This window comes from Cheilinus undulatus, linkage group 18 (assembly GCF_018320785.1).
Source record: "Cheilinus undulatus linkage group 18, ASM1832078v1, whole genome shotgun sequence".
Classification (NCBI taxonomy): Eukaryota; Metazoa; Chordata; class Actinopteri; order Labriformes; family Labridae; genus Cheilinus; species Cheilinus undulatus.
The window spans coordinates 1,417,239-1,431,389 of NC_054882.1; the positions used below are offsets into that span (position 1 = coordinate 1,417,239).

Sequence of the window (14,151 nt, forward strand, 5' to 3'; positions counted from 1 at the left end):
AGACCTGTAATGTGATGCTCTTGTGTTTTAAATAGGGCTAGACGATTTGGGAAAATAATCTAATTGAGATTGTTTTCCCCCCATATAGCGACTGGGATTTGATATGAAAGTTCCTCATCTTATGTATTTTCAACAAACACAAGCATAAATCATTCTATATTATAACCAACACAATATTAGATAAAACTTTACTAAACAATTTTTGAAAAAATATCTAATCATGATGATTTTGACACATATTGCAAACTGGATATGAATTATTGTATTGAAGGAAATGATGATTTCTGTGTCATCCTCATATTTAATCCGAAAAATGTACAAAAAGCAAGAAAGTAAGATTTTTTTTGTAGACTATTCTAAAAAAATCTGTCTTGAATCATTGCATGATATGTAATGAATAACATTTCTGCAGCAACAAAAAAGTTTTAAACTGGTATTCTGACTCAGATTTGAGGTTAAATAAATATTGCAACTTCTGCGATTTGAATACTGCGATTTAATCTAATTTTTGATTAATCGCCCAGCCCTAGTTTCAAATACACGGGCCAGACGTGGCCACAGAACAGGCTGGTGGATCTGGCACCATGTAGTTCCTGGACTTATACTATAAATAAAGTCTTCAGCTTTGATAGGTGTGTTGGTCCACACTAAGACTCCAGCATTTATTATCTGTATGGCCAGTAGTCAAAGCTGATATTGGCAGATTTTTATTCTCAAAATATCAGAGATGCACGATATTATCGATCTGGTATCAGCAGATATCAAAATTTCTGCTGATATTTATATCCCATATTTTGCCTGTGTATTTCAGCCTATATCAACTATAAATTTCGTCCATACATCCTAACAAATTAGTGAAGTTTTAGTCTGAACCAACAGACCTATGTCAGGTGAGGTCTTTTTCTTTTCTTATCCCAATTCTTTACACTTTAAAGTGTTTTTAAGGACTAAAGTTTGTTTCCTTGCTCATCCTTAAACCTTAAAGTGTCCAAAAGGACTGATTTTTTTTTTTCAGAAAAGTGTATTAAAATATCGTCAAAAATCCAATATCGTGCATCAAAAATATCGGTTGTGAATATTTGCAGAAATGTTCATATCTGCTGATATCGATATCATGCTGATAATATGGTGCATCTCTGGAAATGTGGGTTGTGATTTATCATCCAGGAGATGTTTGTGGGTTCTGAGGATAGAAAGGCTGAGAGCCACTGCTGTAAAGGAAGAAAGGGGGCATTCTTTTTTCCACACAATTTCATCGAGTAAAACTATGACTAAAAATGTTCGTTGACAGCATTTTTTCCATGACAAAAACTAGACTAAAACTAAAAAAAATAGATCTGTGATGACTAAAACTGACAAAAACTAAGTTTAGTTTTCATCAAGATGACTAAAACTAGACTAAAATTTGACTAAAACTAAAATGCATTCCATTTAAAGACTAAAACTAAGACTAAAATTAAAACTAACATCCAAAGTTAATACTGCCTGCAGTATAGTAATGGTTTAATCTCCATTATAACAGCAGTTATTGTCCATCACTACTCTAATGACAGTACTGACAGTTTCACCAGTTAAACCATGATAAATTTAAGCCTAAATAAAAGTCCTGTTACCTTCCATACTGGCTCAGCTGTTGTGTTCTTCAGAGGAGGAGCGTTGAAGTTCAGCATTCGCTTCAGAGCGACTGAAGGACAAAACAACAAACTGTTTACACACAGCAACATGGAAATCTGAATAAATAACAGGAAGCCAGAGCAGCACTGATGTGAAAATTGAGATTTAAGCTGATTGCTGACATCGATGTCTCTTTTCTACTTTTTAATGCTTCTTTTGTTGTCAGACTGTTTAGTTTATCCAACAGGTGAGTTTTCTACCTGAAATCTCTTCTCTGAGTCAGCAGTTAGGTTTGTTAGATGTCAGCTTTTATTTAACGGACACAACACATTCATGTTGATGTTGATCATGCTGCGTTACACTAATGACTGATGTTTGTCAACAGGCTGATATCAGCCAATAAAAATCTAAACCCACTGTGTGAGAGCATCCCTAATGAAAAGATTTATAACAGATAAATAACCCAGCAGAGAGCTGCCTCCATGCTGCCAAACTAAAACATTAAAATGCACAGACATGTCGGTGTTCACACAAAAGGAACAACAACTCTGAAACCTTTCTCTATCATCAGCTCTTCTGGTTCGGTAATGTTATTTATCGTACTTCTGTATTTAAATCTGCTGTAGTCAGACTTCCTTATTTCTACTCTTGTAACGAACAGACACTCAACAGCACAGAATCAACAGAGCAGGTCACACCACAGGCCGAGTACACAAAGGTACAGGACTTTAAGTCAGAGAAAGGGCTGGCTGCCATCAGGATGAACACTGGGCAGGAAAACACATGAAATACTCAAGTACAGGAATTTTACAGGCTCAGATAAAAACAAAATGATGTATACTTATTCTTCATTTCACTATTTACACCGAGGTTCAGGTTATGTTTAACACAATTCCTGGAAATCGTTTGTGTTTATTTAAATCAGTCAGTTTTAACCCCCTGTTTTATTTCACTGTTTTTTAATGTATTTTCTTAACTTTGACGGCAGCAGCTGTAACGTGTTATTCATTGGGTACTCTTCAATCTCAGTATTACCTTTATCCACTCCTGTTAATTATTGAATCCAGGTGTATAAAGTCCTCACCTCGCCACGCAGACTCCGTTTACAAACGTGTGATTCTAAACCGGCTGTTCTGTAGAGCTCAGTGACTCCAAGCGTGCTACTGTGATGATGCCACCTTTGTAATTAAACAGTTGGTGAAATTTCATTCACCAGTCAGCTGTCAGTGATATTAGAGAGTGGAAGAGTTTAGGAACAGCAGCAGCTCAGCCATGAAGCAGAAGACCAGGTAAAATCACAGAGTAGGGTCAAAGACTGCTAAGGATCATGGGTAAAAGTCTCCAAGTCTCTGCTGATTCCATAGCTGAAGAGTTCTGAACTTCCTCTGGCATTAGCGTAAACACTAAAACTGCAGCAGGAGCTTCATGAATGGGTTTCCATGGCAACAGCTGCAGGCCAGCCTCACATCACCAAGTCCAACGCCAAGAGTCAGATGGAGTGGAGTAAAACACACCAACACTGGACTGTGGAGTGACCAATCATCTTCTCTGTTTACAGTTGGGTGGTGAGTCTGGGTCTGGAGCATACTGGGAGAACGTTACCTGTCCGACTGTGAAGTTTGGTGGAGGAGGATTAATGGTATGGGGCTGTTTTTCAGGGTCTGGGCTAGACCCAGTGGTGTGTGTGTGTGTGGTGGTGGTGGGGGGTGGGGGGCTAAAGTGCCCTCGAGGGCCAGAACACATGCTTAAGTGCCCTCCTGGTTGGCAAAACACAACTACTCTCTTAGGTGGAAAAAACACCATTAGATGCAAGAAATATTATGAAGCATTACTGTTGCATTGACTTTTATGTTGGGCCCTTTTCTGATCTATATGGGGCCAGAACTATATCTGACAGAACCAGTTTGGATTATCTGGTGCTAATTTGGTGTTAAAATGCAGTAGAATATATTATTATTATTATTATTATTATAGAATACAGAAAATGTCATCTACCCCCAGACCCCCTAGGGATTTATTGATTTATTTCTGTGTGTTGCTCACAGTCCAACGTTGAATCTCCACAGTTCTTGTGGATGCTGATCCTGACTACAAACTGACTTGAGTAGTGTGTGTAATTAGTCTGTTTAAGGCTATATAATGTGCCATCTGTATAACATACAAACATGTCTAAAGTGCCCTCCAAAACACGCCAAACTTGGTGCCCTCTTCAGTGGCGAGAGCTCGCTGTATGTGCCCTTTTTTTTCCTTTTCATCCCTGCCCTTGAAAAAGTCCGTGCACGCCGCTGGCTAGACCCCTTATCTCCAGCGAAGGCCGATCTTAATGCTTCAGCAGACCAAGACATCCTGGACAATGCTATGCTTCCAACTGTGTGGCAGCAGTTTGGGGAGGGCCCTTTTCTGTTCCAGCATGACTGTGGACCAGAGACCAGAGAAGGACTAGAAAGACCTGGATTCATGAGTGGAGAATAGTGGAGGCTGTTTTAAGTGCAAATGTGGGGACTCCATATTTAAACACATGGATTTGAATACAACGCCATTACAGTCCCTGTTGGCAGAATGGTTGGGGGGCTGAATACTTTTGTCCATATAGTTTATTTCTTACACAACACAGAGGAGTTGCACTCAATGTTGGCAACGCTTTGCTAAATCTAGTGTCATTCCCTCTCTTAGAACTAAAAACGTGTTTACATGGTGAATTTAGACAGATATCACAATAATGACACCTCAGTAGTATTACCCATGTAAAAGGTAGCACGTTTAAGTGTAAGGTGGTTAAAGAACAGCTTATATCGACCACACCATAACACCGATAAACCTTTAATAAACTCAGACTTTAACAGATAACTGATTTCTGCTACAGCAGGCTAGCTTCACCGAGCTAACACTGGTACTACAGCTAGCTGTACCGTTAGCAGAGAGGATAACCGGCCCGTTATTTCTTTAGTTAACTAGTTAACAGTCTACTTATTTATTTAGTTTATATTCAGAGGAGAAGTAAGAATAGTTTCTGTATCTGTGGTGAAAGTGAAACGTCAGTTAATCAGCCTAACGGCTGGTTAGAGATGAAGCAGGGTTAGTTAGCTGGTTAGAGAGGCGTCAGAGCTGAATAAACCTCCGCTATCACTCTAAAGACGGTTTAAGCCTGAACAGTCCGGTAACGTCGCTGTCTGTCAGGAAAAATAACCGTTAAAGAAGAAAAAATCTGTTGGACTAACCCGTCTGCTTCTCCCGGACGGACGCCGCCATGTTTGATGTTGTTGGTGATGACGGAGCGTCCGATGACGTGGCAGCAGGCCGACGTGAACGTCAGAGAGGAGTGAAAAATAAAGACTGCTCACTCTAACACTTAAAAACAAAAACAAAAAAACACTCAGTTCAGTGGAGATCTACGACGGAGTGCTACGACGGAGAATTAGGGCCACACGAAGAGGAAAAAAATTAGACGGTTTTTTTTTACATTACATGAATAAAGTCATAACATTACGAGAAAAAACTTGTAATATTACGAGAAAAAATGTAATATTACGAGAATAAAGCCGGAATATTACAAGAAAGAGAGTCTGCCGCGGCGACGGAGTATTGTTCTGATTCTGAGAATAATTTGATGCTGATGTGCCAAAAGATGAAGTATTTCCTTATTTGTGAAACCGATACTAAAGTATAGCTTCACAAGATGCTCAACATTGCTCATGTTAACGGCAGACTTTCTTTCTTGTAATATCTTATTCTCGTAATATAACAACTTTTTATCTTAATATTACGACTTTATTCTCGTAATATCACGATTTTTTCCTTTTAATATTACGAATTATTTTCTCGTTATATTACGACTTTATTCTCCTAATGTCAAAGACAATTTTTCTTCGTGTGACCCTGATACTCCGTTGTACGGAAGAGTATTGGGGCCAATGAAAAAAAAAATTGATAAGAAATTTTTTTTTTCACTTGTGAGAAAAAAGTCAGAATTTTGAGATTAAAGTCAGAATTCTGAGAAAAAAGTCAGAATTCTGAGATTAAAGTCAGAATTCTGTGATTAAAGTCAGAATTCTGAGAAAAAAGTCAGAATTCTGAGATTAAAGTCAGAATTTTGAGATTAAAGTCAGAATTCTGAGATCAAAGTCAGAATTTTGAGATTAGAGTCAGAATTCTGAGATCAAAGTCAGAATTTTGAGATTAGAGTCAGAATTTTGAGATCAAAGTCAGAATTTTGAGATTAGAGTCAGAATTCTGAGATCAAAGTCAGAATTTTGAGATTAGAGTCAGAATTCTGAGATCAAAGTCAGAATTTTGAGATTAGAGTCAGAATTTTGAGATCAAAGTCAGAATTTTGAGATTAGAGTCAGAATTTTGAGATCAAAGTCAGAATTTTTAGATTAGAGTCAGAATTCTGAGATTAAAGTCAGAATTCTGAGATTAAAGTCAGAATTTTGAGATCAAAGTCAGAATTTTGAGATTAAAGTCAGAATTCTGAGATCAAAGTCAGAATACTGAGAAAAAAAGTCATAATTCTGACTTTATTCTTCAAATGAAAAAAAAAATCTCAATTTTTTCTCACTTTTTTCTCAGAATTCTGACTTTTTTCTCAGAATTCTGACTTTAATCTCAGAATTCTGACTTTTTTTTTCACAAGTGAAAAAAAAAAAATTCGTTTCAATTTTTTTTTCAGTGGCCCTAATACTCTTCCGTACTGTTGTACTCTCCAGAGTGAATTGTAGATAATTAAGCAACACTTCAGAGAAACACGAAGTAACAAACAACACAACTACGGAAGCCCAATTCAGACAGTAACAAACTTAAAAACAATTAAGGAAGATACTGATAAATAAACGCGGATATTAAGTCGTAAATATAAGATTACAAAATATAAATCCCAAATTCTGAGTTACAAAGTTAACATTTTGAGACAGAAATTATTCTAAAAGTCAAAATAATCTGAAAGAAATTCATAATCACAAAATATAACACAGAATTATGGAGATAAAAGTCGAAATAATCAGAAATTCAACAACGTCAGTGTCTCTTCCAGTCTATGTGGATTGCATGGTTTCCATGTTGCTGTTCATTTGTCAGGACTTTAAATAAAGCTTCCAAAAAAAAAAAAAAAAAAAAGCTTCCCGGTGTTGTTGCCGTGGAAACGTTCTAACAAATGGCCGGCAGTTAACAGCTGAAAAAGTCCCGGCGTATTTTCAGTTAATTTCATAAGGTTTTCTCCGGTGAGTGTGTTTATTTGATCGTTGATAAATGTCTGCCTCTCTGTTTGATTAAGTTAGGGTAAAAAAATCACAAGAAACCACCGTCAGCGCCAGTGGACCGAGTCATTGATTTATGTTAGTTGAATTAGCTCATTCTCAGCTACAGCTGTTCTGAGAAACAGGCAGTGTGACATTTTAGAAGTGAAATGAGGGAGGGGATAAATCATATAAACACAATAACATAGAAGTATAAGGTGGCCTCTGCTGCCTACAGACAGCTGATTTAAAGGACCAACTGACAGAAACAATGCTAAGCTAATTAGCATACAGGGAGCACAGAATTAAAACTGTAGATGGTAGAAATGAATTCAGCCAAATTAAAACTGTAGATGAAAATAAAGGAATGTTAGAAGCTCCTGCTCCAGACATCCCTGCATGCTCTGTTAGTTCACCCCTGCTTAAAGCCAAACCAGACAGATAGTTCTGGTTTATGTTGTCTTTCCATCAGGCTCTAGCGGAGAGGAGACGAGGAGCCATGCCGAAGAAGTCAAAGAAGGGAGGAGGAGGAAAGACGGAGGGGGAGAGGATGCTGTTCATGCAGCAGAGAGCTCAGGCTGAGGAGGAGATGGCCAGGAAGAAGGAGGAGATGCTCACTCAGTTCCTGAGGGTCAGTTTGATATTTAGCAGCTGGTTTCATTTCTGTGGTAGGATAAACACAGTATGACCTGTTCTTTTGGTTACTGATAGATTCATAAAGTGCTAAAGGTAAAAAAAACAGCTGTTTTATATCTACTGTAATGAAAGCATTGATGTGGAAATGTTGCCAATGTTTTTGCACAATTAAAGCACGATGGTGACTCTCCTGTCCAAGCTCCTATCATCGGTCTATCTACGGCAGCGTTACTCAACCAAAGAGCCAAACTGTTGAAAAGCACCTTTGCAAGAGCCACGATGTAAGGGGGGAAAAATGGCAATAAAAGTAAGTTACAGGTGGCAAAAATGGACAAAAGACAGCATAAAAGGGGCAAAATGGGTCAGAAAGTAGCAAAAGTGGGCAGAACAAGGCAAAAATGGGTGAGAAGTGACAAAAAATGAGTTACAGGTGGCAAAAATGTGGCGAAAAATCAGTGGAAAGTGACTAAAACGGGCAGAAAAGCAACACAAAGATGGTAAAAAATGGGCAAAAAGATGTAAAAAGTTGGTGAAAAATGGGGGAAAAAATAGCAAATAGCAGAAAAACAGGGGCAAAGATGCAAAAATGGGCAAAAAGTGGCAAAAAAGCAGCAAACATGGGTAAAAGGGGTAAACATGGCAAGAAAAAGTAGAAAAATAGGCAGAAACAGGCAAAAATGGGTGAGAAGTGACAAAAAATAAGTTACAGGTGGCAAAAATGAAGTGGAAAAACAGTGGAAAGTGACTAAAACAGGCAAAAAAGCAACATAAAGATGGTAAAAAATGGGCCAAAAGAAGTAAAACGGTGGTGAAAATGGGGAAAAAATAGCAAATAGCAGAAAAACAGGGCCAAAGATGCAAAAAGTGGCAAAAAAGCAGCAAAATGGGTGAAAGGGGGTAAAAACGGGGAGAAAAAGTAGGAAAAACAGGCAGAAACAGGCAAAAATGGGTAAGAAGTAACACAAAAATGAGATGCAAGGGGCCAAATTGGCCAAAAGTGGCAAAAACAGCAAAAAATCAGTGGAAAGTGACTTAAATGGGCAAGAAAGCAACATAAAGGTGGCAAAAATGGACAAAAAGTTCAACAAGTGGCAAAACCTTGACTTAAGTGGCATTTAATGGCAAAAGGCAACTTATATGGCTGATAAGTGGCAGAAAATGGCAAAAGAAGGAGAAAAAAATTGTAAATAGCAAAAGTAGAAATAGACAAAAGTGGCAAAAAATGGGCTAAAAACAGCAAAAATTGATTGTGGCCAGTTAAAGCCCACTCTAAACTCATGGGAAACAAACTGATTGATGTGACTTGCAGTGGATCATTTCTGAAGTCAGGTTCCCTTTATAAAGGTTTTCTGGGGAATAATATTTCAGATGACGACATTAAAGAGCCACAATCATCACAAAGAGCCAGACGATGAGTATCTCTGCTCTATGGTCACTGTTTAGCACCAAAACACAAGCAAACACGTCCAGGATGAACAGGATCTGATTCTGGTTCTTAAAGGAATAATAATGATAGATGTGTGACGTTTCTGAGAGCCAGCAGCTCCTTAACCCTTCATGAACATGCCGATGTTTGTGTGTCTCAGGACAAGCTGCAGGAGGACGAGAGGAACACCAGAGTGAACATGATGAAGCTGAATGAAGGCTGGAGGTCGATCCTCCGTCAGACTCGCTGCCCTGAGCTCCGTAAACAGATCCTGATAATGAGGCAGACTCTAGAGAGAGAGATGGACCAGACCCAGGACACCATCAAGGTCAAACTCCTGTTTTTACTTTATTTAAGCTTCTCATAACAGGAAACAGGAAACGGTACCATGTTTACATTCAGCTACATACCAACTCATTTTCTAAAAGGTTGTGAAGCCATGCTGTTGTGATGGATGTGGTTTAGCATGGTCTCCCTGACAGAGTCTGGATGGGAGCATATGTTGCTCTAAAAGCTCTCTCTACTTTCCAACATTGATAGTTCCTTTCCAGATGTTAGAGCTGCCCACGCCACAGGCACTAATGCAACCCCCTACCATCAGAGATGCAGGCTTTAGACCTGAGCCAGGAGAACAAGCTGGATGCTCCCTCTCCTCTTTAGTCCACAGGACACGGCATCTGTGGTTTCCTCTGACCACAGAACAGTTTTCCATGTTTCTTCAGTCCATGTTAAATGAGCTTTGGTCCAGAGAAGACACCCCGTCCCTACTTTTTAGAGATGTGTTGCTGCCATCAAAGTCAAAATGAGCCAATATTTTTATGAAATGGTAAACAGTCTCAGTTCAACTTCTGACCTGTTTCTGTTCTATTGTGAATCAAATATCAGCATTGACTTCTGTTTTTATTGACATTTTACACAGTGTCCCAACTTTTTTGGAACCAGGGCTGTATTTTCTTGAATGCATAAATGCACACAAACATAGGTACATCCACGTGTTCAGTCACTGGAACAAAGCCACAGTGATGACATTCCAGATTTGCTGTATGCACCATGTGACCCTTGGCGTGTCACTTCCTGTTTGCAGACGCTGGCGCATGACCTGCAGGAGTCTGAGCGTCAGTCGGCTCAGGTGCGGCGCGCTCACCTGCAGCAGCTGGAGTATCTGTGGGCTCAGCAGGAGCAGCGTCTGATGTTCCTGCAGCAGCAGTGGGAGAGCAGCCTGCAGAAGCTCCGCTCCAGCTTCACCTCTGACAGGTGAGTGGGAGGAGCCACAGCGCCCCCTACGGGCTGCTGTAGATAAACCTCACTGCTAAAGCGCCACACCTGTCTGACGGTTTGTTCTCAGGAAGGAGATGACGGGAGGCTTTGAGACGCGGCGATCTGAGCTGGAGGACGCCATGGTCACTCTGCAGAAGCAGCACGACGACGCCATGAGCGAGCTCCACGAACAGTTCAGCACCAGCAGGAAGTCCCTGCAGAGCTCCCTGGAGGCCCGGGTATCCCACAATGCTCTGTCCTCTGTCTGTCTCACAGTAAGACGCCTCTCCCTCAGTCTCTGAGCTCGCTGTCCCTCCGCCCACAGAAATCCCAGATCCTCCACAGGAGTCTGCTGAAGCTGGAGGAGGAGACGAAGAGGAGGCAGAGGGCCGAGGAGGTCTACAGAGAGGAGGTCTCCAAGGTGGAGCAGCTGGAGCTGGAAATCCAGGGCTACGTCCACTCAGAGGAGAAGAGCAGGAAGGAGGAGGAGAGGCTGCAGGTAGGTTTATGATCCATGCACCAGTAAATTCAGCGTTTGAGGAGCGCTGTCTCCCAGCCTGCTCCTCTCTCTCCATCAGGACTTGGTGACCCAGCTGGAAGTGAAGCTGCTGCAGAGTAAAGCCGAGCAGGAGGCTGCGGATCAGGACCTGCTCGCCACCGCGGACCAGATGAACCGCAGCATCGGCCGGCTCAGGAACCAACTCATCCAGTCTCAGAAGGATCACCGGAGGATGCTCACCGATCTCACCATCAAGAGCAACAACACCACCAAGGAACTGAAGGCCATCATCGCCAAGGTGAAGCGCCTCACTTCCTGTCCCACCTGACGACCGCCTCTGTGCTCCGTCTCATCCTCTCTCTCTCTGCTGCAGGGCGAGAAGGTCGCACGAGCCGGTGAGATGTGTCGCAAACTGGAGAGTCAAGTCCTGACGTTACTGCCACCGCTGCTACCAGAGGAGGAACAAGGACAGGAAGTGGAGGCCGAGGATCTGGACCAGGTAGCACAGAGAGGTCCTGGATGGGGTTGAGGTCAGGGCTCGTCATAAAGGCATCTCTTCCAGAGTAGACTCTGGCTTTAGTTCCTCTCTGATGGTCTTCCATCTATCACCCTGTGTGAGAAGTGACAAAAAATGAGTTACAGGTGGCAAAAATGTGAGGAGTGACAAAAATGAGTTATGTAAAAAGGTGGTGAAAATGGGGAAAAAATAGCAAATATCAAAAAAACAGGGACAAAGATGCAAAAATGGGCAAAAAAAAGTGGCAAAATGGGCTAAAAGTAGCAAAAATTAGTGAAAAGGGGTAAAAATGTGGAGAAAATTGGGGAGAAGTGACAAAAAATAAGTTACAGGGGGCAAAAATGGCCAAAAAGCAGGATACTAGGGGCAAAATGTGTCAGAAAGTAGCAAAAATTGGAAGAACAAGGCCAAAATGTGTGAGAAGTGACAAAAAATGAGTTACAGGTGGCAAAAATCTGGCTTAAAATCAGTGGAAAGTGACTAAAACTGGCAAAAACGCAACATAAAGATGGTAAAAATGGGCAAAAAGATGTAAAAAGGTGGCAAAAATGGGGAGAAAAATAGCAAATAACAAAAAAGCAGGGCCGAAGATGCAAAAAGTAGCAAAACGAAGTGGCAAAATGGGCTAAAAGTAGCAAAAATGGGTGAAAAGGGGTAAAAATGGTGAGAAAAATTAGGAAAAACAGGCAGAAACAGGTAAAAATGGGTGAGAAGTAAAAAAGAAATGAGTCACAGGGGGCCAAATTAGGTCAAAAGTGGCAAAAACATAGCAAAATATCAGTGGACAGTGACTAAAACAGGCAAAAAAGCAACATAAAGATGGCAAAAATGGACAAAAAAGGCCATGTGTCTGATGTGACCCCTTCTCTGAGGTGAAGCCCCTCTTTAAACACACGTACTGTCCCTTTAGTGTGAAAGCAGCAGCTGTGTAGAGTTCAGAGGAACCAATGCATCCTGTGTGTGTGTCTGCAGGACGTCCTGGATCTGCGTCTTCTAAACCGCCGGATCAACGGCGCCCTGCTGCAGCGAGACGCTCTGAAGAAGCACAAACAGGACCTGAGGAGAGAAAACCAGCAGCTCAGGCTCCTCCTGCGTCAGCACCTGGACAGCATGGCGGTCAGAGAGCGGCACCTGGACCCACGCCACGCCCTGCTCAACGTGAACCCCGCCCCCACTGCCACGGCTCTGTCCGACACCAACAGACGCCACACCGTCATCGAGGCCGTTCACGTCATCAAACACTCGCTGAAGGACTGAAGGAAAGGTCAGCGTTTAAACGGAGCTGAACAAAGAAGAAAACATTTGTTTTCTCTAATATTTCATTTAAAAATCCCACATTTATTTAAAACAGTGAAGATCGCCTGTTTTAGTCTGTAATTATAAAACCTTCAGGTTCTCTTGCTGGATGTGGTGTTCCTCAGGGCTTTCTGCTGGCTCCTCTTTAAACCATCTTTGTTGTTTTTCTGCTGATATGAAGGAAGAAGTTCTACAGCAGTGGTTTTCAAAGTGTGAGGCGGGCCTCCCCTGGGGGGCGCCACAGAGCTTCAGGGGAGGCGCGTAACCATAAACCTGAAAAAAGGTGATTTGCTTTGCTAACCTCTGCTGTGCACGGAGCTAAATGGATAGACTTATAGTTACTACAGGGACTATGCTATAGAGCAGTGTTACTCAAACAAAGAGACACATTATTGAAAAATACCTTTGCAAGAGCCACAATCTAAGAGGTGAATGTGGCAAAAACAGCTGGAAGTAGCAATTAAAATAGGTTAAAGGTGGCAAAAATGGTCAAAAAGCAGCAAAAAATGGGTGAAAATGTGGAGGAAAAAGTGGAAAAATGGTCAGAAAGTAGCAGAAATGGGTGAGAAGTGACAAAAAAGTGACTTAAATGGGCAAAAAGCAGTCAAGAGTGGCAAAAATGGGCAAAAAGAGGAAACAAGTATTTAGTGGCAAAAGATAGCTGAAATGGTTGAAAAGTGACAAAACATGGTGAAAAGAGGCAAAAATGGGATAAAAGTGGAAAAAACGGGGAAAAAGAGGCAAAGAAAGTTGTAAAATGGCCAAAAAATATGAAAAAGGGTTTTTAATGACATTATAACTGAATAAGAGGGAAAGGCAGATGTTTAAGGACATTTGCAAACCAAAATATCCAAAATATATTAAAGTTGAAAATGTTTAAAGATTAGAAATAAATGTTTGAAATGTTTTTTTCCAGTTTGAGTCCTTTCTGTGGGTGGGGGTCCACTGAATGAATAATTCCTTCTTAGGGGAGGCTCACTCACACACTTTGAAAACCGCTGGTCCAGTCTTTCTCGTGGAAAAAGGCCGTCAGCGTCATGGTTTCAGTCAGTGAAATGACCTCTGATGGACAGGACTGTGCAGAACTTTCAGGCATGATTGGGGCCAAATACTGAGGCTGAGGTGTGTGATGGCGAGCAGCCTGCTGACATCACCGCCGGGCAGGGAGGAGGATTGACACAACCCCAGTCTGGCTCTGGATGTCCTTGCATGTTACTAGAGAAAACACTGCTAAAAGGTCAGGGTGGATGTGGTGAGGAAGCACGGCCTCAGCTGCTGTCCCATCATAAAGTAGTAGGGTTACCACAAGACCCTGGTCATGCTGCTGGTGTCCCAGCATCCCGAGCGGCCTCCAGGCATATAGCTTGGAATGAAAATGCCTGTGCAAAAGAGACGCCGTCATGCTTGACCTTGGCTGCAGAGCAACACACTCCAGCCCCAGGCTGTGCCACAAGGATGCGTCTGTTCTTTTGGTTAGAGAAAATTACACACACCTACTGTCTTTGGGTTTGGGTTGAGCCGTTCCTTTTCAGTTGCAGGCCCTCGTCTGTGGAATCAACTGCCCCCTCACATTAGATCTGCCTAAAACACTTCTTTTTCCTTGGCCTTTGACTCAAATTAGACCGCTCATGTCCCTGCTCCTCAACATTCCTGGTTTCAGCGTCTCTTCACTCTT

At 41.5% G+C, this 14,151-nt stretch overlaps 2 protein-coding genes across 2 annotated transcripts in view; one reads left to right on the plus strand and one right to left on the minus strand.

The window, feature by feature from the left end:
* The window catches only part of scfd1 (sec1 family domain containing 1), a 40,842-nt gene extending 35,890 nt beyond the window's left edge, over positions 1–4,952 (minus strand). The window contains exons 1-2 of the mRNA XM_041813375.1: positions 4,833–4,952; positions 1,614–1,684 (exon numbers count right to left, since the gene is read on the minus strand). Coding sequence (XP_041669309.1) covers positions 1,614–1,684; positions 4,833–4,863 — 102 coding nt within the window. The 5' untranslated portion in view covers positions 4,864–4,952. The remainder of the gene's footprint in view (positions 1–1,613; positions 1,685–4,832) is intronic.
* Positions 4,953–6,745: 1,793 nt separating this feature from the next.
* ccdc65 (coiled-coil domain containing 65) lies at positions 6,746–12,665 on the plus strand. The gene is made up of 9 exons (XM_041813449.1): positions 6,746–6,830; positions 7,318–7,476; positions 9,068–9,235; positions 9,992–10,161; positions 10,253–10,403; positions 10,490–10,663; positions 10,743–10,961; positions 11,037–11,162; positions 12,153–12,665. Exons 2-9 carry the CDS (start codon positions 7,345–7,347, stop codon positions 12,435–12,437), a joined length of 1,425 nt encoding a protein of 474 aa, XP_041669383.1. The 5' UTR covers positions 6,746–6,830; positions 7,318–7,344; the 3' UTR covers positions 12,438–12,665.
* Positions 12,666–14,151: the final 1,486 nt, after the last annotated feature.